The sequence below is a fragment of the Pogoniulus pusillus genome, chromosome 14, assembly GCF_015220805.1.
Source record: "Pogoniulus pusillus isolate bPogPus1 chromosome 14, bPogPus1.pri, whole genome shotgun sequence".
Taxonomy (NCBI): domain Eukaryota; kingdom Metazoa; phylum Chordata; class Aves; order Piciformes; family Lybiidae; genus Pogoniulus; species Pogoniulus pusillus.
In genome coordinates this window covers 28,262,076-28,289,001 of record NC_087277.1, presented here as the reverse complement: position 1 = coordinate 28,289,001, position 26,926 = coordinate 28,262,076, and the positions used below count along the sequence as shown (strand labels likewise).

The window sequence follows — 26,926 nt, the reverse complement described above, 5'->3', positions numbered from 1 at the left end:
GGGCTGGACTTGATGATCTGTGAGGTCTCTTCCAACCTTGGTGATACTGTGATAAGGGTGTCCAGCAATAGGACAAGAGGGAATGCTTTAGAAGCTGAGGCAGAGCAGGGTTAGACTGGAGCTTAGGAAGAAGTTCTTCAGTCTAAGGGTGGTGAGATTAGGTCACAGAATTGTCAGGGCTGGAAGGGACCTCAAGCATCATCCAGTTCCAACCCCCCTGCCAGGGGCAGGGACATCCTCCACTAGATCAGGTTGCTCATAGCTACATCCAGCCTGGCCTTAAAGACCTCCAGGGATGGAGCCTCAACCATCTCCCTGGGCAACCTGTTCCAGTGTATCACCACCCTCACGATGAACTGCTTCTTCCTAACATCCAGTCTGAATCTACCCACTTCTAATTTTGCTCCATTCCCCCTAGGCCTACCTTTACCTGACACCCTAAAAAGTGCCTCCCCAGCTGTCTGTAGGTCCCTTCAGATACTTGCCAGTCACAATAAGGTGGTGGAAAAGGTTTCTCAGTGAGGTTGTGGATGCCTCTGTGGGCATGTTTAAGGCCAGGTTGGATGAGGCCTTGGCAACAAAGTCTAGTTGAGAGGTGTCTCTGCCCACAGCACTGGGGTTGGGGTAGATAGGTCTGGAAGAGACCTCAGATCATAAGTTTAAGGTCTCCTTCACAAAGTTCTTCCCACTTGTACTATCTTGGTTGTATCTATTTACTTGTTTCCGTTAAGCTACAAGTTGTGTCTATGGTTAAAAAGATAGGCACAGCCATGGCAAAACTTGCACTTCAGGGCTGCTTCAGTGCTTTGAGACTCCCTCTTACCATTTTAATCCACACTTATTACCTGGGATTTTTAGAATGCAAGAACAGTCAAGTGTCAAACGTTAAATGTCTATTACCTTTTGTGTTTAAAGGCTACTCTGGGCTGGGATGCTTCAGAAGGGTATTAGCCTCAGGCTTGGTTATCAGCTTGTGGAGGAAAAACATTACCTCCTTATCTAAAGCTACAAATGAATGTGACACTGGGAGGAGTCATTTTAGCCAAAGACAGCTCGAAGCAGCCAAAACGAGTTAGAGATCTGAAGCCAGATTTATCTTAAGCTCTAGGCCAGTTCTTCTAGTGTGAGGGAAGAATTTCACCGTCCCTTGCAGTTCTCCATAAGAGGGTTGAAACTAAGAACTGTGAGAATATGGAGTAAGATAAAAATCTAGGAGTCAGGCAAGGGTAGCATCTGGAAAAGAAGCAGCTGACAGCTTCGGTCTGGAGTGGCAGACAGTCCTTGGAACTCTACACACTGCAGTTTCATCCTCCAGGTGTTTATTACTGGCAAGGCAACCAGCAACAGAACAAGGGGACACAGTCTCAAGCTGTGCCAGGGCAGGTCTAGGCTGGATGTTAGGAGGAAGTTGTTGGCAGAGAGAGTGATTGGCATTGGAATGGGCTGCCCAGGGAGGTGGTGGAGGCACCGTCCCTGGAAGTGTTGAAGCAAAGCCTTGATGAGGCACTAAGTGCCATGGTCTGGTTGATTGGCCAGGGCTGGGTGCTAGGTTGGACTGGATGATCTTGAAGCTCTCTTCCAACCTGCTTGATTCTATGATATTACTGCAAACCATTACTTCTGCTTTAACATCTACATCTTTCCTTAGTCTCTCCCAGCCCTGAACATGCCTTAGATTTTCAGCCTCAGCTAAGTCAAGTCTTCCCAGACAGAGGAATCCCTTCTCCCTCCCCATACTCCTGAAGGCCAGAAGCCCTATTTGAGGACAAGGAATGGTTTTTCTAGTTTCATCTTACACTTGGTTCTTCTAAAACCGTTTTGGTTAACACCGTTTTTAGATCACTATCTGTGTGACCACTCAAGGCACCTCCAGAGTCAGAGGAGCTGCCACCTCCCCTCTAAAAAGTCACCAGACTATGCAAACAAGAGAGAACAATGCACAATCCTTTGCCTAAAGTCCTGGTAGAAACTACTTCCAGGAGACAATGGCACAGATGTGACCGTCAGTAAGCTGTTAATCTTGGTGCTTAGCCGTGACTAAAGGAAGCAGCCAGAGGGTTCAGGAAAGCCAAAGCTTCAGCTGCTGACTTAGAGGAAATCCTGTCCCTAGAAGGCCATAGTCACATGTGTCCTCAGCTGCATCTGAGGCACGTTGTTCAGCGAGACAGGGACAAACTGCTCCTCCAAGAGCTGAACTTCTGCTTTGGAGATCCTCTTTGGCTGGTACAAGAGGAATTGGGCATGCTGCTCATCATGACTATGCAGTGCAAGCCTCTTACAGTGCAGGATCACTCCTGCTGTCTGAGAGCACCAAGCCCTCCAAGCCTGTGGTTTACCTTTGGACACATGGGTCTCAGAAGTCACTCTGGCACAGCTACCCAAGTTGGGTTCAAATAAGCCAACACATCTCTTGCCAGCACACTTTGAGAGGTTAAGTGCTTCCTTATTGATAACCTCAGGAGGGCTGTGAGGGTGCCAGAGCCCTGGAACAGGCTTCTCAGAGGTTGTGGAGTGTCTTCCTCTGGAGACATGCAAAACTCAACTGGCTGCATTCTTGTGTAACCTGCTCTGGGCAATCCTGCTCTGGCATTGGGGTTAGACTCACTATTTTGAGGTCCCTTCCTATAATCTGTGATGCTGTGACTGTTCATATGTATGCGAAACATAGGATAGGCTGAGGGTGCTGGGGTTGTTCAGCCTGGAGAAGGCTCCAGGGGGACTGTAGAGTTGTCTGTCAGTACTTGAAGGGATCCTACAGGAAAGTTGGAGAGGAACTTTTTCTAAAGGTGTTTAGAGGAAGGCCAAGGGGCAATGGTCTGAAGCTGAGAGCAGAGCTAGACTGGACCTTACGAAGAAGTTCTTTAGTCAGAGTGGTGAGACTCTGGTATAGGTTGCCCAGGGAGGTTGTGGATGTCTTCTCCCCAGGAATATTTAAGGCCAGGTTTAATGGGGCCTTGAGCAGCTGAATCTAGTTGAGAGTTGTCCATGCACATGACAGGGGGCTGGAGTAGATTATCTCTGAGTTCCCTTCCAACCTAAGCCATGACTTTATCAACTAGATGGAAAAAGCTAGTAAGGCAGAGCTGATAGATGGGCTTCAACACCTGATTTGGGGCTTTTAAGAGTGGATCTTAGGAAGAAGTTCTTCAGTCTGAGGGTGGTTAGACTCTGACATAGGCTGCCCAGGGAGGCTGTGGATGCCTCCTCCCCTGGGGGTGTTCAAGATCAGTCTGAACGAAGCCTTGAAACATATCCCTGCCCATGGCAAGGGGAGTTTGGAGTAGATTATCTGTAAGGTCCCTTCCAACCTAAACCATTCTATGCTCCTATGACGTAGAGGCAGTTGGCAGAAAGCAGCTACAAACCTGGTGCCTACCCACCTGGTGATTTAGCACCATGTGGACACCATGGGTCCGGATGTCTGTGGAGAACTCCCCCAAGAACTCCAGGATGTCCTCGATGGTAGCAGCGTAGGGAAGACCGCGCAGGCGTATGCAGTCTCTGACGTTGGTGGGAGCCACAAACTGGTGAGGTAACACTGGAAGAATAGGTGGTGTTGGGAGAGGGATGAGAGGTGTGGATGAGTACCTGTTCAGCACCTGTGTGAAACAAAGAGAAGTTACAGAAAGTCTCCTAAGCCATTCTCCAGCTCAGAGGAACTGCATCAGTGCCATCTGCTTTCACCCTCAGCAGCGTTTTAAGACACTTGAGGTGGAGGCACCGTCCCTGGAGGTGTTCAAGAAAGACTGGATGAGGCACTCAGTGCCATGGTCTAGATGACTGGATAGGGCTGGGTGATAGGTTGGACTGGATGATCTTGGAGGTCTCTTCCAACCTGCTTGATTCTATGATTTCAGGTCCAGACCACAACAGCAGTGGTCAGAATTCTGGCACAGATTTGATTTAAAGCATTTTTTTTTCCCTCTGGAAAACAAGTGTTTAATTTTGGACTTCATCTGAACTCAGAGATCTTAGAACCTGTACTTCTACAATATTTCTGTTGGGAAATATCCTGAAGCATTCCACCATCTACAGAGTCCTGGGGACATTTCCAAACCCCAGAAAACCTGCTTTGCAGTCAGGTTGCATGGGGCTGGAAGGGACCCTCAAAGGGCATCTTGTCCGCTCCCCTGCACTCAGCAAGGACACCTCCAACTACAGCAGGCTGCACAGGGACACATTCAGTCTAACCCTGAGTGTCTCCAGGGATGGGGCCTCAACCACATCCCTGGGCAGCCTGTTCCAGGATTTCACCACTCTCACTGTATAGAGCTTCCTTCTGATGTCAAACTTAAAACCTGCCCTGCTCCAGTTTCAAACCATTGCCCTTTGTCCTATCACCACAGCCCTTCTAAACAGGCCCTCCCCAGTCTGCCTGTAGATCCCATCCAGATACTGAAATGCAGCTCTAAGGTCTACCCAGAGCCTCCTCTTCTCCAGGCTGAGCAACCCCAGTTCTTTCATCCTGTCTTCACAGCAGAGCTGCTGCAGCCCTGAGCATCTTAGTGGTCTCCTCTGGACCTACTCCAGCAGGTCCATGTCTCTCTTGTGGTGGAGGCCCCAGAGCTGGACACAGCACTTCAGGTGAGGTCTCACCAGAGCAGAGGGGCAGAACCCCCTCTCTTGACCGGCTTTTGATGCAGCCCAGGATGCCATTGATCTTCTGGGCTGCAGGTGTGCATTTGGAGTCTGGGAACTAGAAAAGTATTTTACCACCACCAAGCCTCAACTTGAGGTGCAGTAGTTCAGCAAGTAACATAGGTGGCGGTAATGAGTCATGGTTATCTGCAACAGATGCACTCTGAAACTTCTACTTAACTTTAACAGTAATAAAACCTCTGCCTACTGAACAGTTGATTGAGTATGCAGGAGTTACCCTTTAGCTTTCTGAGCCATGTTAAGATTCATTTGCATTTCCACAGCTATCAGAAGGTTTTGCTAGACAAAGAAACCTGAGAGCACTTGAGAACAATACCACAAGTGAGTGGTGCAGCTATGCCTTCTGCTCATTAGTGTCACCCATCAAAAGAAGGCACCAAAATCCACAGATGTGGGGGAACAGAGCTGTGCCACTGCTTGCTTAATGACCTGGGCTATTGGTTGGCCATAATTTGCATCACAGATGAGGCCTTTTGGAAGCATGTTTGTAAGTTAGTGACCTCAGCTGAAGCTCTGTCTGACTTTGGAGAAATACATAAACAGTCCTCTCAGTCCTGCTTCCTTTCCCTGACATGGTAACTGCAATTAATGGCCCTTCAAGCCGTGTTAATGCAGCAGAGGGGCACTTCTCAGAGCCAGCTTCACCAAGTCCTGCCACCCTCTGCTAGGTAGGCACTGCTGGCAGAGGATGGCTAAGACCTGCACTTAGAGGCACTTAATTCAGCTCTGAGGACAACAGCTACACCCAAATGCTACTTTTCTGTACCAGTGACTAGAGGCAAGTCTTTCAGATCAGGATTTGTTGCTAGTGCTCCTCCTGAACAGACCATCACTGGACTTGGACAAACTCAGCTGCTGTAAAGCACCAGACCCAGAAGCTTTCTGCTCCAGGTGCTGTTTGCAAGGTTATTTGAAGCCAAACCCCCAGATGTTTATATATGTATATGGCTGAGAACATCCATATCCCATCAGGTCCTACATTTAGGGGGAGCAAAGCCCCATGGAAATTCAGACACTGTTTCCAGAAAGAGGTGAGAGAGAAAAGAGGCTTTTAAGTCACTGCCAAGCAGTATTTGTTTTCACAGCTGTATGACAGTGTAGCAATCCGAGTTGCAAGCAGCCAGCACTTGCAAGGTTTACACCTACCTGCTGAACTTCTGCTGCAGTGCTCCTGAAGAGTTCAATGTATCTTTTCCCCAGCAAATCTTTATGCTTTTTCAGTGCATTTTGGGCGTATTCCTCACAAGCAAACAACACAAAGGCATCCCCCGTTGGTCTGCTGTCAGGGTACGTGACAAAGAGGATTCCTTCCTTCCCTCCTGTGACAGGGCAGTGCTGGCCAAAGAAGCTCAGCACTTCTTCGGTGGTTACATTGAAGGGGAGGCCTCGCATCCTGATGATCACTTGGTTTTCCTTCGACAAGAACTGTGCAACCTCGTTGGAAGTGCCTTCAACAAAAGAAGTACAGAAGCTCTCAAGTCTAGGCAGCCACATAAAACAATCATAGAATGGTTTAGGCACCTCGTAGCTTATCTAGTTCCAACCCTCCTGACATGGGCAAGGATGCTTTGACTAGGGCAAGCTGCTCAAGGCATCATCCAACCTGGCTTTGAATTGTGAACGAGTCTGGCACAGCTACCTCCTCTCCACAGAGCTGGAGCAGGCAGGACAATAGTTGCCTCCAAAGTCAGGAGAGATCATAGAATGGCTTGGGTTGGAAGGGAGCTTCAATATCATCTACTGCAATCTCCTCTTTGATTAAGAATAAATATCCCATAGAGCACTTCCAAATGATGCAGTGGCATTAGACTTCAAGGCAAAGAACTCATCCTTACAGAGAGACCAGGAAGTACTCTCCCTGTTCAGAAGCAATCTGTCAACCTCTTGCCTGAGCAGCACCTGAGCTATTTTGCCTTTCTAACTGATGAATCCTGCTCTGCAGCCATAGCATACAGCAACCAAGTACCCAGACAACTGTGGCTGGGAAAGAAAGGTGAAAGGGCACATTGAATGCAGCTTAGAAGTTTCATTTTGTGCTGCTAAAGCTGTCAAAGTTTGTCAAGTCTCTTTTCATAAAATGCTTTAGGTTGGAAAGGAGCTCACAGATCATCTGCTCCAACCCCTTTACCATGGGCAGGGACACCACAACTGGATCTGGTTACCAAGACTCATCCCATCTAGACTTGAACACCTCCAGAGAGGAGGCAGCCACAACCTCTAAGAAACCTATTTCAGAGTCTCACCATCTTCTTAGGAAGAAGGTCTTCCTAAGATCCAGTCTAAATCTGTTCTCCCTCAGCTTCAGACCATTCCCTCTTGTCCTGTCTCTAGACACCCTCATGAGAAGTCTCTCTGCAGCCTTCCTGAAGGATTTCTTTGGGTATTGAAGGGCAGCTCTAAGGTCTTCTCTCCTGACTCAGCAATCCCAGATCCCTAAGCAGAGCTGCTCCAACCCTTGGATCAGCTTTGTGGCATTCCTCACAGGGGGGCACCAGAACTGGATGCTGTATTCAAGGTGGTCTCAGGAGAGCAGAGTAGAGGGGCACAATCCCCTCTCTTGACCTGCTGACCACACTCCTCTTGATACAGGCCAGTATATCTGGGAAAAGACAAGTGAAGCTCGTACCTATAACACTACACTAACCAAAACTAGCTGCTAACCACTTTCATCTTCTCTTTTCACTTAAAGCTAGATCTTTGTGCCAGGCAGGCACCATTTTCCCCCCAGTGTCAGCATGCAGGTCTGTATTTTGAATAGAGGAACTATTACCAAGCCTGTAAATTAGAAGCCTAATAGTTTAATAGCTTCTCCCACTCTAAAACCTCAACCTCAGACATCCAGTTAGTCATGACAGATTTGTTCTGGGGATGGTACAAGCACCAACAAGAACCTTAAGGTTGTGTCACAGATAGGTAAAAGCTCATAGGGTCTTTAGTCAAGTTCTGTACACCTGCAGTCATCAAGGAAAGAAAGAGACCACGGCGGAGTTTGTAGAACAAGTTTGCAGCCTTGAATTCAGCCTTCCAATTTCAGTAGTCCCCTAAACTAAGCATTCCCCCTCTGCAAAGTTGTTCCTTTAGTTCAAGACAAAGAGATGATTTGAAGAAAATCAATTCCATAAATCCCTTGTTATTTACACTGTGCTACCTGTTTGCTTTTAAGTGCAGGTTTCCACAGCAACAGCAGGCATTTTGTTTTGAGAAAGGGCTCTGGCTTTGTTTCTCAACAATCAATCATATTTAGGTCACTTCAGTTAAGAAGCTGATCTAACAAATCAGGTTGATATGCAAGATTGCCTTGACTGAGCAAATCCTTATTTGATAGGCTGTTGGGAAGTGGCAAGAACATGGGAAGAGGACAGATAAATCATGGGGCATCTTGGACTGCTGCTTGCAGGGTACACAACAATCAACACACCAGCCAACTGCTTCTTCAAAGGCATAAAAGAAAGGCCATAGCAAGTAGGAGCAGTTTACAGCCAGGAGTTAGTTACAGATGCTGATGGAACAACCTCTCTCTTCCCACCCCTTAAAAATTACCTCCTGCAATTTTAAGGAAGTCTTCACCTGTTGCCTTGTAGACCTAAGGAAGGAAGAGAGCACAAGTAACTGGCATGCTCTTGGCACTCCTGTTGAGAACAGGGTTTCAAAGGCAGCGTCACACACCTCAATATATCGACTCCCCATGTGGTGCTTGTGCCTCTGCAGTGCTAGATCTCTGTGCTCTTCACTTACAAATCTCACCAGAGCCTCCCCGTTCCTCCTACCTTGGGCATTGAGACAGAGCGCAGCACCTCCCCTGCAAGATTCAAACCAAGAGAGACAGAGCTCCGTGACTGGTGCAGATGAAGCACTGCAAGTGCAGAGGTAAATTCTTAGCTACCAACTTGGCAATATTAAGGCCTTTGAAGAATCTTGCTATGTCCTGGTCAGACGACTGCCACGGCAATCCTCTTGCTCGGATAACAGCGTTGTCATCCACGAGTTCCATCTTGCTGCTGTAGGCACAGAGAGGGGGGGGAATGCAGGGAAATCTGCCTCCAGCAACTGCCACACATCACCCTCAGGACCACAGGATGTTAAGGGTTGGAAGGGATCTCTGGAGATCTTTGAGTCCAACCCCCCTGCCAGAGCAGGACCATTAAATCTGGTACAGGTCACAGAAACTCATCCAGATTGGTCTTGAGTCTCCAGAGGAGGAGACTCCACCACCTCTCTGGGCAGCCTGTTCTAGTGCTCTGTGACCCTTAAAGTGAAAAAGTTCTTCCTCACATTGAAGTGGAACTTCTTATGCTGTAGTGTACATCCATTGCCCCTTGTCCTATCACAGGACATCCAGTGTAGGGACAGGTTTCTGGCCCTGCTATGTGTCTGTTAGTTGGCACACCACTAGGGCAGTAAGGGCCAGGTGCCACCACCATCCAAAGCCACTGCACATGCCTCCTCAGGGAATGTCTGTTCTATCAAACTGCCCCTTTCCCAGCTCCCATTTACTCCTAGATCACGTTTCCAAATCACTCCCTGCTCCTGGCATGCCAATGTTTTGTGCTTCTCCATTGTCTGAACAGGGTTACTAGTACAAAACTAAGCCTCTGCTATTCTAATCTCAAGTAGTTGGAAACTGAGGCAAAGCAGCTACATGAAACTGAGATTCATGCTTTTTATTTCTACTGTCACAAGCCAAGACCAAACCTGTTCAGGGTTATACTCAGCACAAGCATACAAAAGGACTCCTGCCCAAAGAGTTTATCCCTGAAATTGTTTGTTCAGGCCATCAGTGTGGTGCTAGAGACTAATATAGCTACAGGCTACACTGGCTGCTTAGCATGGAAATAGCTCAGCCACAGAAAGCCAGGTTTAATTGGTCATTACCAGAGTCTCTTTTGTTCTCTCACTTGTTGAAAGTGCCATGTACAACAAAACACTCCCAGCTACCCAAGGCTGCCTCTCTGGCTATTGCAAGGACATGTTTTTGCACAGAAGAGGCTATGTGATTAAGTGTTCAGCAGCAGAAAACTGCACTGCACAGAGGGGCTGTGGCACGACTTGTTACAGAAGGGTGTTTCTCACTCCTGTTAATTACTCAGGTGGCCTTTCTGTAGTTGTCTACACCAAACTTGTGGGCCCTCCCTTCCCAATTCTGTACTTTTCACTATCACAGATAAGCTGTGAACCTTCAGTCTTATCCCAGGATTTTGTAAGCAAATGGGAAAAGGTTAGACCAAAGCAAAAACAACCTCTGAGCTCATCTCACTGGACACCTCCTGACAACATCACTCCTTGCTCCTCTAGGCTCACAAGTGCCAGCCTCATCTACCATTATGACAGTTGCTTCTTCTAGAAAGGGGAATTGAGTATTCATGCAAAAAGATAACTAAGGTCAAATAACAGCAATCTCTTGTGAGGGAATAAAGCCTGGATGAGGCACTTGGTGCCATGGTCTAGTTGACTGGCTAGGGCTGGGGGATAGGTTGGACTGGATGATCTTGGAGGTCTCTTCCAACCTGGTTGATTCTATGAATAACCAGCAAGCCACTGAGAAAAATCTGTATTCATTCATAGAAAAGCACAACTGCACTAAAACCAAACAAAAAACCACCCCATCAAACCAAAAACAACTCAGAGAAGCCAGCCAACAGAAGTTTTATGTTTAAAACACATTGGGAAGGAAAACAATCATCATGGCCTAAGCAATTTACCAGTAGCACCACTGTATCTTTTTGGATCTTTCTTCTCCATACCAAGATCAAGATGTGCACTCAGTAATTGTGAAGTACACTGCAGGAAAAGACTAAAAGTTTGGGATCATAGAACAACTTAGGCTAAAGGGACCTCAGGGATCATCTCCTCCAACAACTCCTGCCATGACAGACTCCTGTCAAGCAGACTTGCTTGTGCAAGTCCTCATCCAACCTAGGCTTGAACACCTCCAGGGAGGAGGCAGCCACAACCTCTTGGCAACCTGTTCCAGAGTCTCACCACCCTCAGACTGAAGTAGTTCTTTCTAGGATCCAGTCTAATCCTGCTCTCCCTCAGCTTCACACCATTCCCTCTTGGCCTGTCTCTAGACACCCCAGGGAAAGTCCCACTGCAGCCTTGCTGGAGGATCCTTTCAGGTACTGGAAGGAAGCTCTAAGGTCCTGCTGGAATCTTCTCCAGGCTGAACACCCCTAGCTCCCTCAGCCAGCCCTTGGATAATCTCTGTGGCCTTCTCTGGACACATTCCACCAGCTCTGTGCCCTTCCTATGCTGGAGACACCAGAACTGGAGGCAGGATTGGAGGTGAGGGCTCAGCAGAGCCAAGGGGCAGAATCCCCTCTCTTGCCCTGCTGCCCACACTCCTCTGGCTGCAGCCCAGCACACAGCTGCCTGCTGGGCTGCATGAGGGCACTGCTGGCTCCTGGGGAGCTTTTACAGCAACCAGCACCCCCAGGTCTTTCTTCAGGGCTACTCTCAACCTACCCTTCACCCAGCCTGGATTTGCACCTGGGATTGGCCTTACCCACATGCAGAACCTTGTACCAACAGGATGACTTCTGCTGAAGTGCTTGTGTTCTCTAACAGCACAGCACACTTCACACCCATATTAAGCACATACCAGCCAAACACAGAACACCCAGCAGCAAACAGGCCACGTGGAAGCCTAATAAGAAAACTGGCTTGCCTATCATCATGAATATTTGTTCCCTGTCCCAATTAAAGCATCTAATTGACTTCCACAGTAATGGGAAGAGAAGTACCAGTAACAACTGCCTACAAGTGAGGACTACAGAGATGTTCTAGCTATCTACACAAGATCTTAGTGGGGTGTATGAGACAGGAAGAATGTACTTACCAAGGGCCACTTTCAAATTTGTAGTTCACTCTCTCTGGATCTGAAAATCTGTGATCTGTGGAACACAGCACACAAGTTATTTTCTTGTTCCTCAGCATATAAGAGAGGCAGGAGGAAAATAAGGAACAGAGAAAGATGGTTCATCACAATCACTTACTGTATGGTTCAGATATTAGTGTTAAAATAATATTCCCCATATCTTCCACTTGAGAGGCTCCATAGGAAAATGCTGGGCTGTTCTTGTCAAGATTTAAATCTTTATGCTGGAGTTAAGTCTGTCACCACCAAACAGATTTCTAACAGGCTTCCTGCTAGAGGAACAAGCTTTCATGTTATCCTTGACAAGTTGGTTCTCAGGGGAAGGTTTAATCCCTTTTCCTGCTGGGATACATCAGCTGTTCTGTCCTGGCCTCTAACTGCTGCCACCTGCGGGAGAAGGAGGCCACTCCAGAGAGCATCTGAGGACAGGAGACCCCTTAATAAGGACATACATATTTAATACACTCATGGATTATGTATGCTTGATAGACAGATACACTTTTGCAAGTGGAAGAGACTGGAGTCCTGTCCTCTGTAATTAACATCTTTCATCTCTAAGGGAAGATTGAGAAGCAAGCCATCATCTAGAGGCTTCAGAAAGAAGAGGATCTAGCATATACTTTCTGAACAAGCAAACCCCAAAGCAGGATAAACACCTTACTCATCACTTGGACAGCATTCACCACTGGCACCTCACTTCAACCTTGCCTGGAAGTTGCAACCTGAGTTCTGTGCTGCTACACAGCAGCATTTAGAGAACTTGGTCCTGGTGCACAGCTGAAGATAAGAGACAAAACAGAGTCCCACAGCACATCATCTTCTGTCTGAAAGGACAGCAAGGATAAGCTCTCCTGCCAATAGAGAGCAGGAGTGTTCTGTCCTGGGAAGAGGCTGTAGAACAGTCAGCCAAAAAGCCCCACCACCACAAAGAGCCTGGCTTCAGCACATCCTAGCTTTTTATGCTGCAGCAGAGTTCACTGTGCCACCTCTCCCACTCCCTGGCATATCTGTCCCGCTCCAACACTAGGCTATGGAACTAGAGGATGACTGACAACTCTAATCCATTATTTTAAAGTAGTTTTCCTCTGAAAAAGGTCTTTTACCACTCCAACCTTAGAAGGGAGGAGAGGTAAACAAGCAAATAAAAACCAAAACCAAGAAAAAAATCAAGCTTGCTTTTTTGACTTCTCTTCCCACTTTGCATCAATACTTCAGAGCCAAAGGAAAGATGACTTATGGCCATGGTCTGGTTGATTGGCCAGGGCTGGGTGCTAGGTTGGACTGGATGACCTTGGAGGTCTCTTCCAACCTGGTTGATTCTATGAAGAGTGTGTCAGACAAGACTTATCCTGATACAGCAGTACAGTAATGCAAGGCCTTCAAAACTGTCAATTATTAGATCACATCCCCCCCAGTCACATTAGATGGGCTCCAAATATTCAAGAGTCTGCATCTTGGTGTCCAGTATTTGCTGCTCACTATGAGATAGCAAAGTCTCTCTTCAAAGAAAACAAACAACAAACTCATCAAATCCAACTTTCTCCATGTAGACCTGAGGACAGAGTTGGCAGCTGAGGGGCAGGGAACAGAAGAATAGCTTCTGTTGAACAGACATCACACCAGCTTTGTTCATAGAATCAACCAGGTAGGAAGAGACCTCCAAGAGCATCCAGCCCAACCTATCCCCCAGCCCTAGCCAGTCAACCAGACCATGACACTAAGTGCCTCAGTCAGGCTTGGCTTCAACACCTCCAGGGACCGTGCCTCCACCTCCTTGGGCAGCCCATTCCAATGCAAATCACTCCCTCTGTGAAGAACTTCCTCCTAACATACAGCCTAGACCTGCCCTGGCACAACTTGAGACTGTGTCCCCTTGTTCTATTGCTGGCTGTCTGACACCCATCTCCTGCAGCATCTAACAGCTCTGTGCTCTCCTTATCATAGAATCAACCAGGTTGGAAGAGACCTCCAAGCTCATCCAGCCCAACCTAGCACCCAGCCCTGTCCAATCAACCAGACTATGGCACTAAGTGCCTCATCCAGGCTTTTCTTGAACAGCTCCAGGGACAGCAACTCCACCACCTCCCCATGCAGCCCATTCCATCCAGTCCAACCTTCCACCCAGTAGTGAAGGTCAACACTGAACCATGTTCCTCAACACCAGCTCCATAGGCTCCTTAAACACCTCCAGGCATGGTGACTCCTGCACTGCCTTGGGCATGGTGCTTGAGCTCCATTATAGAGAAGGAGGTGTGAGGCACAGTGCTCTGGACCACTTTGTGGAGGGAAGAGAGCCAGCCTTGAAGGAAAAGCAGAGCTGGCTGCTATTCTATTGGACAGGGCTGGGTGTTAGGTTGAACTGGATGATCTTGGAGGTCTCTTCCAACCTGCTTGATTCTATGAATCCTATCAAACTTGATACTGGGTCTCTTGTTTTCAGATGCAGTTTCCCAGCAGCATTAACATTCCTGGGGGAAAAGCCTCTTTCCTCTCTGCCAGAAGATGCTGATGAAGCAGGTACTGAAATCCTGGCCTTGCTGAACATTAGCATTTCCAGAATCTTTATTATCAGAACAAGGGGACACAGTCTCAAGTTATGCCAGGGAAGGTCTAGGCTGGATGTTAGGAGGAAGTTCTTCACAGAGGGAGTGATTGGCACTGGAATGGGCTGCCCAGGGAGGTGGAGTCACCGTGCCTGGAGGTGTTGAAGCCAAGCCTGGCTGGGGCACTTAGTGCCATGGTCTGATTGCTTGGCCAGGGCTGGGTGCTAGGTTGGACTGGCTGAGCTTGGAAGTCTCTTCCAGCCTGGTTGATTCTACAGTTCTATGATCCTTCCTCTGTCAAAAAGTCAAGACCAACCAGGCAGGAGTTTCAATAGTTACTAGAGCAGGGACATGCCTACACATGTGCATGCACACATGCTTGGTTGTTAGACTGTGCTGTCAAAACTGAAGAGGCATTTCAAGATTTCCTTTCTTGCAAAGCCAAAGATCCCTACAGAAAAAAAAAGAAAGAGCTGGCAGCAAGAGGAATGCAGCAGCATGCAGAGGCTGGGAATCTGAAGCAAGCTCTCACCCAAGCTATCAAACAGGCTCCCTACATTCTATTTCTTCAGAAAACATTTCCATTGAAAATATTGATCAAGGGAAGAGATGCTAAAAATGCCCCTGTGCCAACTGAGTTTGCTATCAGCATTCAAGCACAGGGAGTTGGCTGTGCCAAGGATATATATAATATAAACACAGCGGGAGAGGAGGAAGAAAGGAAACATTAACAAGAGGAAGGAATCACTCTAACCTTCACCTCTGATTAGCTAGTAGTAAGGCTTTTAAGTAAGATCAGAGAAGGAAATGGGTAGTTTTCTGCAGGTGTTACAAGCATGTTAGTAATAAGAGGCAGGATCCTGTCTTTATGTAGCCCATGAATGCAAACACTGGACAGTATGGACACTTGGGGAAAAGCTGCTAATGGAACAGACTTCATAACCCACTCCTCAGTCTCTGAAAGGACAGGAGACCACTCATTTGAGTACAGTGATACTTAAAGGTTGCCTCTCCTGGGCAATAAGGAAAGGGTGATGGAAGTGGATCATTCAAAGAAGTGCTAGAAAACAGACCTGGCTGTCTGAAGCTGTGAGATGCAACAGCATGCACATTTTTTCAAGCAGGGGGCAAAATCCTCTCCCAAAGAACAAGGCAGAATGGGAAGTGAAGGAACTTCTTAATCTTGCTGTGCAGCTGCAGTAGCACCTCCTGCAACACTCAGGAATCACAGGACTTCAGCAGTTGGGAAGGGACCTCCAAAGATTATCAAGTCCAAGGCAGGATCACTCAGAGCAGTTTGCACAGGAATGCATCCAGGTGGTTTTTGAGTCTCCAAGAACTCCACAACCCCTCTGGACAGCCTGCTCCAGGGCTCTGCCACCCTCACTGGAAAGAGGTTTCTCCTTTTGTTGAGGTGAAACCTTCTGTATTCCAGTTTGTAGCTGTTGCTCCTTGTCTTATTGCTGCTGACCACCAAAAAGAGATTGTCCCTCTCCTCTTGACACCCAGCCCTCAGATATATATACACATACTGATGAGATCCCCTCTCAACCTACTCTTCTTCAGACTAAACAGCCCCAGGGCCCTTCATCTCCCTTCACAAGGCAGATTCTCAAGTCCCCCAGTCATTCTCATGGCTCTCTCCTGGACTCTCTCCAGCAGGTCCCTGTCTCTTGAACTGGAGAGCCCAAAACTAGACACAGTATTCCAGGTGTGGTCCCACCAGGGCAGAGTAGAGGGGGAGAACCACCTCCCTAGCCCTGCTGGCCATACTTTTCCTGATGCACCCCAGGATACCATTGGCTCTCTTGGCCACAATAGCACATTGCTGGCCCATGCAGAACTTGCTGTCATCCAGCACTGCAAGGTCTTTCTCTACAGAACTGCTTTCCAGCAGGGCAGCCCCCAATCTGTTAGGGGGCAAAGAGGCACACCTACATAATATGGAAGGAATTTCTGCATCATCTCCTCATTCATCAGCCCAGCTTCACCCACTGCCAGTGTCCTCTAAGACTTCTTCATTGCCTCCCATTTCTCAGTCTCTCAACTCCTTTTGTAACTCTGGCAAACTAAACACTGAGCAGCTACAGGTAGCTCTGAGATGACATGATGTGCACTACTATTGCAATTGTGTTCTAGCACTGATCCTCTTCTGGTTTTTGTTCTCCCTTTGTTCTGTGTAAGTCTCTCCAGGTAGAAGATTACATCTTTTGAAGTCCTGCTTTGCATAAGGGTGATCTGATAGTACTAGCAGAGGAAATATAAAGAGCAACGAGAGATTCTCAGGTAATATCCACTAATAGGCATTTTTATTGCCAAAGTAGAGTTATAAACAAAGAAAAAGGTAGAAAACTGGGGGGAAGTGGGGTCAGGAAGGGGCATGGTGACTGTAGCTCATAGGATGGCTTAGGTTGGAAGGGAACTCAGATGATCAGCTCCAACCTCCCAACCACAGGCAGGGACTCCTCTTAATTAGTCAGCTGCTCAAGGCCTCAGCCAACCTGGCCTGGAACAAGGCATCCACAACCACTCTAGGCAGCCTATGCCAGAATCTCACCACCCTCACACTGAAGTATTTCTTCCTAAGACCCAATCTAGGACCTTTGCAAGATCTCCGCTTTACATCATTAAGACACAGGTCAAAAAACCCTAACCCAACCCCAAGTTTCAGTACTGCAGTATCCAGCTTGCAGCCAGCATCTTCAACAGGCTGTTCTGAACTACACCTGTGCTACTACTGACAACATCCAGCAGATAGTCCCAGTTATCACAAAGCTAGCTCAGAAACAAGTGGAGCAAACCGTGCACTGGAGGCAGGAAGAGCTATTTGTCATTTCGTGGCTTCATCACACCCAATCTTCAGGCAAAGGATGAGTCTTTCTGCAGACCAAATAGGAACAGTCATGTAAGCTTTGTTCACTCCACCCTGAAGGCAGCCAGGGAGGTGAAAACTGGCTCAGCAAGCTTTGCAAATCAAGAAGTGGAGCAAGTATGGGAGGGTGCAAGAACAGCCCTGCTCCTTTTGTATCATTACACATGGGTTTTCCTGAAGAGATTTTGACAGATCAGAGTTCCTGTCTCTGCTGGAACATGATCACTTCTCTCACTTTTTTGCTACTTGAAATCTCTCTTAATTCCACTGTTCTTACACAACACTCACTAGAAAAAGTCTGCCAGAAGGCTCTCTCCTATGCAGAAAACATGGTTAGGCAACAGCTGCACTGCAAGATAAGTCTCAAGTTCTTCAGCCTCTTAATTTCCATGGCACTTAAAATATTCTCTTACCTTGAATTAAAAGAAAGAATTGGCTGTTTGTAGATGAAATCTATAGTTTCCTGGGCAGGGGGATAGGGTGTAGCTGGGCAGAAATATCAATCTTGCATTTGTAAGTCTGACTGTTGCAGTTTCAAGTAGTTGGCTGAAAGAGTAAGCCCCAAAATACTTTATAAAGGAAGAATAACACAGCCAATTGCTGACTTTAATATCTCTATGGTCAAAATTGTGCTTGCCTTGCCTGCAAAGAACAGAGACAAGCACCAGCTGTCCATTGTGGGGTGTCCTGAGTGACTGTCTAGTGGGAAGTTCTCTCCCTTGACTGTTGGAAGCAACAGACACATTCTCCATTTGCCTGTAATATGCTGCTTAATCAAGTGTTACCCATCAAAAGAAAAGCTTTTGGGAGGCTCCTAGCAATTTTAATGGCTGTACAGCAATGCCCAGCTGCCTCTTAACTCTTTCATATCACAGCATTCACAACCAGGCAAATGGAGATGTAAGTATTTGAAGGGATGTGCCCAAAAGCCATTCCACTCCTGCTCCCACCAGGTTACAAATGTAGGTCTTGTAGAAACACAGAATCAACCAGGTTGGAAGAGACCTCCAAGATCATGCAGTTCAACCTATCACCTGCACCTTTACTAAGTACCTTACCTCTAAGCCAAAAAAAAACCCCATCTTCTATCCCCACCAAATGCCAATAAACCCAGCCTGGTACTTTGGGTGGCACAAAACTTGGAAGACTCCCCTCATGCAACCCCTTGGACTATGAGACTGAACATTTGCACTTCCTACTGGAACAACAAAAGCTTGGTCAAATTCTGTGCATTAACCTGGAGCTTCATTACAACCTACTCCATTTGTGTTTAGTTTTGTCCCCTGCCCCAACATACCCAAGTTAGTGTTCATTTAGCCATGTTCTTTGCTACATAACTGTCTCAGGAAGGAAGTGGCTGTCGTCCTGCTCTCATGAAACAAAAAAGCTCTGCACAAAGCTGTTCCAACTAGCCTGTAGACTTAGCACCTGCTTCAACTGTTTTTCCCCAGCACCACATGCATGTCTAGGCTCTCCAAGTGAAACTAACTCACAGCTGACACAAATTATGTTGGCACATTTCAATCAGGTGAGGAGAAACAAAATCGTATTTACCAATAAAACCTGATTTCCCCCCATCTTTTGTCTCTGCATCCTCCACCCCCAACATACTCAAGGCAGAAACTTAATTTCAGCCATGCTACATAAATACTACAAGTTCACAGTAAAAGCAGTTGCAAAGCAAGACAGACCATAAAGATCAATCATAGAATCAACCAGGTTGGAAGAGACCTCCAAGATCATCCAGGCCAACCTAGCACCCAGCCCTATCCAGTCAACCAGACCATGGCACTAAGTGTCTCATCCAGGCTTTTCTTGACCACCTCCAGGGATGGTGACTCCACCACCTGCCTGAACAGCCCATTCCAATGCCAATCACTCTCTCTGTGAAGAACTTCCTCCTAACATCCATTATGTTTATACTCCTTCAAAGGCATATCAGACACAGAATTCAGTCAAGCTGAGAGCATTTGGATAGACTGAAAGTCTCTAGGAGCTCAGCTGAAATACTTTTGGTGACTGCCAAGCCTATTCTCACAGCTAGGTAATGCAGGGGTGAGTCTGCTCTCCTCTCCCAGAAGGCAGAGAACAGCCTACCACTGTTCCTTAGCCAAGTAGTGATTGTCCAGGTGGCTACACTCATACAACTGTTGCAGAGAGGCACCAGACATTCACACAAGGAGAAAGCAAAGGCATCTCTGCAGAACAAAGTAGCTCATTGTCTTTAACTTCTCCCTAGCCACTTTTTTCACTGTAACTTTTAGATGTGTCCCATCCATTTTTTAGACCACACAACATAAGCATTTATTTTGCTTTCCTACATAACCATTCACACTCCCACAGTAAGGCTATGGCTTTGCTTCAGAGTAGAGGAAGAAGTGGTTTGTCCCTTCCCTAGGGAAGATTAACTTGGAATTTTGCAGATAGTGAAGCAGAGCACCCAGCCCCCAGCAGTCAGCCTTGTGATTAGACACAAAACCACCCACACATCCATGTATTTTACATTCCTTCTAACACAGGCACAATGCCCAAGCCTGCAGTGAAAGGCCCAAATCATTCATAAGCCACAGAGTTTGGAGTCAAACAATGACAGCTCTTAATGGCAGCCATTCTATGGGCAGGATAGTGCCATAGTCTAGTTGATTGGATAGGGCTTGGTGCTAGGTTGGACTGGATGATCTTGGAGGTCTCTTCCAACCTGGCTGATTCTATGATCAGGAGGGAAAAGTTATTTTTCATAACAACCAATTAAAAGAACACCACAACTACTCTCAAAGTCCTTTATCCCTCTTGCTACCTAGCTTTTGTGATTACAGCTTCAACAGGTCAGTAGGGATCACAGGACCTTAGGGGTTGGAAGGGACCCAAGGAAATAGAGTTCAACCCCCCTGCCAGAGGGTGGTCAGACAATTTAGCACAGATCAGAGGAACACATCCAGGCAGGCCTTGAAAGTCTCCAGAGGAGACTCCAGAACCTCTCTGAGGAGCCTGTTCCAGTGCTCTGTGACCCTTACAGCAAGGAAGTGAAGTGCTTTGCATCCAAGAGCACATTTGAGATGAGGACTGGAGCCTGCGGCAAGAGGGAAGCAGGGAAGGTGGTGCAGCCAGATTAATCCCAGCCCCAGTTCTGGCACACAAGTCAAACTGAACAAAGACTAGTAAAGAGCCAGACAGGTTACAGACCACTTCAAACTATTCAGAAATGGCCATCACTGAAAATGTCAGCATGTTGCTGACTGCATCTTTTGGCCAGCCCAGTCTCACCCTGCAAGGTATAACATGTACAGCTCCCATGAGGCCAAGTTCCACATGTACTGACAGCAACCCTGCCTTAAGTTCACTCTTGAATCAAAGACTTACTACAAATTCACGTCAAGAACAACCAATTCCACCTCCCAAGAATTGAGATGGTCTCTTTACAGTCACTCTTACCTAAAAAATAACCCCACCCAAACAAAACCAAAAACACAACCAACCCAAAATAAACTACAAACCCCAAATTGAAAGGATTTCTGTAAGCACACAAGTGTGCCAGTTACACTGAGGTTTAAAGGTACAAAGCTCTAAAGGAAATGCACAGAAATGAAGAAGAAATACAGGAATTTCCCCATGGGAATATGCATCCTCATATGTTTTTATCATCCTCTTTGTGAGAAAGCTCAGTACAGCTCCGAGTCACTCATTAAAACTATACCACCCCCAAACATGCATAGCAAGCAATTACTCACACATCTCTCTGAAATCCAGCCCAAAGCTGCACCAGCAGCAGATGTCACCACCATTTAAAAAAGGATACATTCCATCATGGCTGTAACATTGAGTTTGCTAATCTCAGGTGAGCCAGGGCAACACTTCTTGAACTCTTTCCGCAAGTCAAAAAAGGAGTAGAAGCATTCAGGCAGCAAGATATTCTGTAAAAGGACACAAGTCACTGCTGTCAGTCAGGGAGAGCTTCACTTGGGTCATCCTCAGAGACCAAACAGCCTTTGCTACAGGGAAGCTCACGCAGCTCTTCTCAGTCTGGAACACAAACCCTACGAGGAGAGGCTGAGGGAGCTGGGGGGGTGTGCAGCCTGAAGAAGAGGAGGCTCAGGGCAGAGCTATCTACAACTATCTGAAGAGAGTTTGTAGCCAGGTGGGGGGTTGGTCTCTTCTCCCAGGCAACCAGCAACATAACAAGGGGACACAGTCTCAAGTTGCACCAGGGGAGGTCTAGACTGGATGTTAGGAGGAAGTTGTTGGCAGAGAGAGTGATTGGCATTGGAATGGGCTGCCCAGGGAGGTGGAGTTGCTGTCCTTGGAGGTGTTCAAGCAAAGCCTGGCTTAGGCACTTAGTGCCATGGTCTAGTTGATTGGATAGGGTTGGGTGCTAGGTTGGGCTGGATGAGCTTGGAGTTCTCTTCTAATCTGGTTCATCCTATGATCAGTACTTCTGTAAACTTTTGCTTAAGCAGCTACTTCTATGGTTTAAACAAAAAGGAGAGTCTTGGAGGTATTTTTCCACTGTCAAAGAAACATTTGCCATTATGACTAGGGCCTCAAATGCAACACAGGTGAGGACAGCAAATGGGGCGAGCTATTGCAACATTTATCATCGAGTCTCGATTCCAACTGGAAGGGTAAAAAGCCAGAGGGCACTCAGTTCACTTTGTAGAGCCAAGCAAATTTTGCAAGAGCAGCAGAAGACAATTTGGGCTGCAGACAAGGCTGAGTTTTCAGAAGTCACCTATCAAATGTTTGTTCCATAACATGAACTCAACAAACACCAACTGTGTGCAGATGAAGGCTTAGTTTGATAGGGTGCAGAGGCTGGCAGCCTGTGTGATAACTGTTTTTTTATGAAGCCAGGAGCAGGTTAGAGAGACTTTTTTTTTGCCCTTCCACCTGTTTTTAGGGTTTTTTTTTTAGGGGTGGGGCTTGGGGAAAGCTGTTTTTAAACTAACACAACCTCCTCCCTTTTCAGTTAGCTCTTCACCCCAGAGCATGCCCATAGACTGTATCATACTGGGCTGTTTGCAATGTCCCTCCAGACTAAAAGTAAGGGCTTTCTCCAATCTGACAGCTAGTTAGAACCTCAGGATTCTAATAATTATAGGACACATGAAAGCACAGTTAGGGAGCCCAAAGAAAGAAGCTGAGGCTCTAAAACAAGTTCTGCTTTGGGAACATTAGAGCTTATCTCAGCATATGGACAGGTGCATTAAGCAAACGATACTCTTTAAAGACAAAGGTATGAAAATGTAGGTGTGCTTGCCAAAATTTCCTGCTCTAGTTTGAGCCTGGCTGTTTGTCTTCAGGTTTTGTACTTCACTGACATTCTAGTTGATGCCAATTCATTCTCCAAATGCCAGGAGCTGCAAGATTGGTTCAGACTGGGCATCTTCAAAAGGAATGAACCTTCTCAAGAGCCCAGTGATTTCTGCCTGAGTTCTACTGAGCCCTCACCCCAATCTCAGGATTATGCTGTTCTAAGGACTATTACAGGTCTCAGAAGCCTCTCATGTATTTAAACTATTGGCAGCACAGAGCAGATTTCAAAAGAATAATTCTGAACAGCAAGAGAAGATTCTGGTGAAGCTTCAGTTCCTATCAGTGATCCCCTAATGATACAAAAAACAAACGACTGTCCTCAACACCAAATAAATAAACATAGGAGCTGCCCCTTCTGTCATCCACACAATTTAACTGCATGGAAGGATTAACTGTACAAAACACACATCCACTGCAAGTGAGAAGAAATTCTGTTAAAAACTTGTTCCTGCATCTTCACACATTAAAAGCTAAGTCATACAAGGACTGCCCCTTCCCTATGGAGCATGCTCGCTGTTGCTCTTCTAAACCATCAAAGGTACAAATACTTAGGGCACCAACAAGTGCTAAACCCAAACTCATCCAGTGTCAGTTTTGTAGAAGGCTCGCAGCAGCAGTGTCCCTCCAAAAGTGAAGCAGCAAACTGATGGGCCCAGAGCTCAGTTGCAAGGAGAGGAGCAGAACAGTTCAGTCCCAGAGCAATGCATATTCATAGCAAACCTCAAAACAAGATGCTGTTAACACTGAAGCAGTTATTTCAGAACTGGAGACTCTGCATATTGCTGCAGCACCATCACTAATAAGAAGTAGGCTGGATCTCATAACAGTGATTTAGCAACTCTGAAGTTGTGGAAAGCTCTAGACCATGGGACTAGTCATCACTCACAGCCTGCCTCAAACTGCTGTACAGCTCCTTACAAGTGCAGGCACCACCCTTGGAGCATCAACTGAAGGCAGAGGCTGCATGCTGCTGAATCTACAGGTGAATATAAAACTTCAGTCGACAGTTTATGTTGAAGATGGTTAACCCTTTGGCAACACTTCCAAATCCCCACTCATTAACCCATTGTGGTTCTAGCACTGGAGAACACTCTGTCAATGCATTGCTCCTTTCTCAAACACTTTAAAAAGGCATCTCAGGACTACATAAGCCCAGGACAGTCTATCTGCTACAGAAGCTCTTTAGTTTGGCAAACACATCAACATGTGAACAACATTTGTGCTGTGGCTGTGTGAAGGCACCCTCACAGTAAACAGAAGCAAGAAATCACACGAAGCACATTAAAGGTCAAACTTAATCTCCAACTACATACCTTTTTGGAAGCTTCAGGGTGCAGAACTTGCCTAATGTGCAACTGTCCATCTGTACAGAAACAGAAGGAAGTGCCTACACCGATGTTCAGCTCATTGCTCACAGACTGATTGAACTGAAAGCAAGAGCAACAAAAGACACACGTGAAAGATCAGAGTGACTGCAACGGGCAGTCTCATCAGTTGTTAACAGGTTACTCTTGGGGAGCAGAAATATGAAGCTGGAATTCCTTTTTCTAGTTGTGAGTCTCATTGTCTAAGCAGATGATAGCTTTCATGAAAATTATCTAGCCAAGGAAGGTTTCCCTTTCCTCCACTTCCAATTGCATGTGGCCACACAGTCAGACCACATCACATTAAAGAAATTAATAATTTTCCAGGAGCACTTGCAAAAGCACTGCAGGAAGATGTAAAGCTGGCTGCAGAGAGCCAAGGCAGTGCCAGGGCAGAAGAGTCTTTCTGACAGGGCACTCAAGCATGTTGGAAAGAAGGCATGCTCAGTTTTACCCTCAGTGAGAACCATGCACACCTCCCTGTTTATTTAGAGGCCTCATACCACCTCCTATCCAAGACAAACAAGCCTTAACAGGGTCTGCCACCACCCAGCCTTTTCAAGGGGCACCTAATTTTGACCATTTCTAATGCTTTTTAAGGCTCAGCTGAGATTCAGGGTGCAGATAGCGTTAGGAGGATGGCTGGGCCTCATCTGTCTTCCTTTGGGGTTCAGTCTCTCCCAAGGTAGCAGGACAAAAGTAAAACAGTCTGCACAAAGCCCACCACTGATCAGGTTGCCTGGCCCACATCTGGTCTTGTACCAGGCAGGCTCCGTTGCCCCAGAGCAGTGGTAGTAGAAGGGAATGACAACGCTGCTTCTACCCGGCCTGGCAGCTCTCAAAGGAAAGCAGCACCCAGCAACTGGTTATGGGGCATCACCTGTCTCAATGCCTGTTCCAGCGGTGGAGCCAGTGCCAGGCTCTCCACATCCACCTGGGTGATCTCCTGGCACTCAGTCGTCAACTCCGGGTGGTCAGGCCGGACCAGCACGTCGTGCAAGTGCCCCAGCTCCGGAGAAAGCAGAGGAGGGACAAGTCAGCTCCGCAGGCTGGATAGCCTCACCAGCAGCACCAGCCCCTGCTCCAGCCTGGGGGACCCACCACCAGCCTAGCACTAGGGCTACCACGCGGGTACCCAGCACGGCAGAGGCCAGGGGGAGCAGTAGGTTGGGGTGCTCTCCACTCGGGGAAAAATACCTCCTTGCTCCTCAGGTCGACCACCTTCCACAAGAGCTGGAGCAACTCTCGTTCATCCGAGCCCAGCCTTGCCCCATTAGTGCCCGCCGTGGTCACGAAGAGGATCACCAGGTAGTCGGGAGACGCCGTCATGATGCCACCGGGCCAGCAGAAAGGATAAAACCGGGGAAAAACCGGCAACCCAAAAGAAGAAAAGAGGGAGAAGGCGAAGGGGAGAAGGAAAGGGGGAAAGAAAGGAGAGGAGGGAAGCAGAGTCCAGAAACTTTCCCTGCCCGAGGCGCTTCCAAGAAGACCCAAACTGCACCAGCCCCACCTGCAGCCTCCCGCCAAGGACTCGGCGTGGGGAAGGCTCACGGCTACCCCCGGTTCGGCAGGGCGGGCGGCAGCCGCTCGCTCGCCCACCGGCCGCAGCCCTGGGAGAGGCGCAATGGCCGCGGCTTTTCTGCGCGGGGCGCGGCCGCACCTGCCCAGCCCCCGCCCCACGTGGTGCAGGTAGCGCACACCTGGCGCGGCCCGCCCCGGCCCCGGCCCCGCCGCGCAGGGACGTGGCAGCCCCGGGGCGGGCGCGGGCGGAGCTGGGGGCCGTGATTGCGGGCGGGACGCCCGGCGCCGCGCCGGGGCTGCGGGCAGTGGTGGGCAGCGGCGGTGGCCGCCACAAAACTGTCCGGAGAAACCACAAGCCTTAAAGTGAGCCGATGGCAGCTCGAACCCTGCCGAGCTCTGTTTTCCACCGTCGATTGGACTCCGCCTCACCGACGGGGAGGCGGAAGGGAGCGGGCCCGGGCGGCGGCCGCCGTTCACTCCTGCCGGGACATGCGGCGGGCGGGAAGGGCAGGTCGGCTCCGCTCTCGCCCGGAGTGGAAAGGGAGAGTGCCGCAGCGTCTGCAGCCGCTCTGGCGGCTCAGCGCCCTCGGCGCGGGGTGAGCGCGGCTGTCGGGGGCCGCGGGGACTGCGCCGATGTGCGGACCCGGAGGAGTTCCTGTCCGGGGGAGCCTACGGGCTGGGGACGGCGGAACCTTTTTCTCCGTCGTGCTGAAGGCAGCGGCATGGCCGGTTCAACCGTGTGCTGGCGGCCCGCCGGTTTGGCTGCCACAGCTTTTCCTCGACGAGCTGTGGCGATTCCGGTCCTTTCATCAACAACCTCTCTTCTGGCGATCGTTGTTTCACTGTGGACTTCATGTTCGAAATGCATATCGCTCAAAATACCCTTTCTTCCTGACGAACAGCTGAAAACGTAGCCGAATGCAGAGTAAAGAGCCAACACTCGCTCTCCCCAAGGAAGTAATGAAGCACGCTGTGTTCTTCAAGAGCCCAGTTGTGTATTCCCAGCTTCGCTGCGATGCTGCTCTGCTGTTTTTTTCACCGAGACGATGGTGCACATGGTGCTTTTCTTCACTGCTGAGGCAGGCTTCCAGCTTTGTCTTTCTTTAAGGCATACACATGTGCTGGTGCGGCGGGATGTGTTTCACGAGTGCTGGGGATCCCGCTGGACACCGACTAGTCCAGGCAGTGCTGGGGAGTACCTTTGCCTTGTCCTGCCCAGCTGGAGCACTGCCACCAAATTTCTGCTTGATCATTTTTGTGCCCTCGCTAGAAAGTTTCGATGTGACCGAGGGTGGCTGGAGAAATCGTCACCCTTTTTTGGAGTAAGATTTTGAAAACGGCAATCCCTGACAGCAGTTACTGCAGTTTTGGGTGGGGGAGGGAGGATGGTAAATTATTTCCTCCAGTTTTTAAAGGCTGTAGCTGAAGGTGGCCGTGTGAGTCTGGCATCAGGGAGACGTGAGCTAATGGTGCCCCTTTTCTAGGAGAATTTAGAGTGTCTGGTTCTCTTGTGCATTTGTCTCAGGACTTTTAAGGTGCATGGAGTAGAACATATGTAATGGGACTCACTGGGGAATGTGCCCTCAGCTGTGGCTGCAGCTGCTCTGTGCTCAGCATCTCAGGAATGGGGTTGGTTGTCACACAAGGAGTTTGCTGTGTGACCCTTGCCTAGCCTGCAGCAAGGGGATTTGATGAGAGAGAACTTCTTGGCACAATTTCCCTTTTGGATCTTAGCTTAGTGCAACTTCTTCTTAAAGCCCTTTATATTTTAGCATCAAAGTCC

General features: G+C 48.1%; 1 protein-coding gene across 3 annotated transcripts in view; it reads right to left on the bottom strand.

Annotated features, from left to right (window-relative positions):
• ESRP1 (epithelial splicing regulatory protein 1) overlaps nucleotides 1-25,253 on the bottom strand; it is a 40,481-nt gene extending 15,228 nt beyond the window's left edge. For 2 of the 3 annotated variants that reach the window (XM_064154708.1, XM_064154707.1), the window contains exons 1-11: nucleotides 24,820-25,253; nucleotides 24,503-24,631; nucleotides 23,572-23,685; nucleotides 20,745-20,859; nucleotides 11,652-11,750; nucleotides 11,495-11,549; nucleotides 8,547-8,657; nucleotides 8,326-8,458; nucleotides 8,200-8,242; nucleotides 5,806-6,107; nucleotides 3,381-3,599 (exon numbers count right to left, since the gene is read on the bottom strand). In XM_064154708.1, the coding sequence (XP_064010778.1) occupies nucleotides 3,381-3,599; nucleotides 5,806-6,107; nucleotides 8,200-8,242; nucleotides 8,326-8,458; nucleotides 8,547-8,657; nucleotides 11,495-11,549; nucleotides 11,652-11,750; nucleotides 20,745-20,859; nucleotides 23,572-23,685; nucleotides 24,503-24,631; nucleotides 24,820-24,951 (1,452 nt within the window). In that variant the 5' untranslated portion in view covers nucleotides 24,952-25,253. The remainder of the gene's footprint in view (nucleotides 1-3,380; nucleotides 3,600-5,805; nucleotides 6,108-8,199; nucleotides 8,243-8,325; nucleotides 8,459-8,546; nucleotides 8,658-11,494; nucleotides 11,550-11,651; nucleotides 11,751-20,744; nucleotides 20,860-23,571; nucleotides 23,686-24,502; nucleotides 24,632-24,819) is intronic. The other variant, XM_064154706.1, reaches the window with a different exon arrangement.
• Between the last annotated feature and the right edge of the window lie 1,673 nt (nucleotides 25,254-26,926).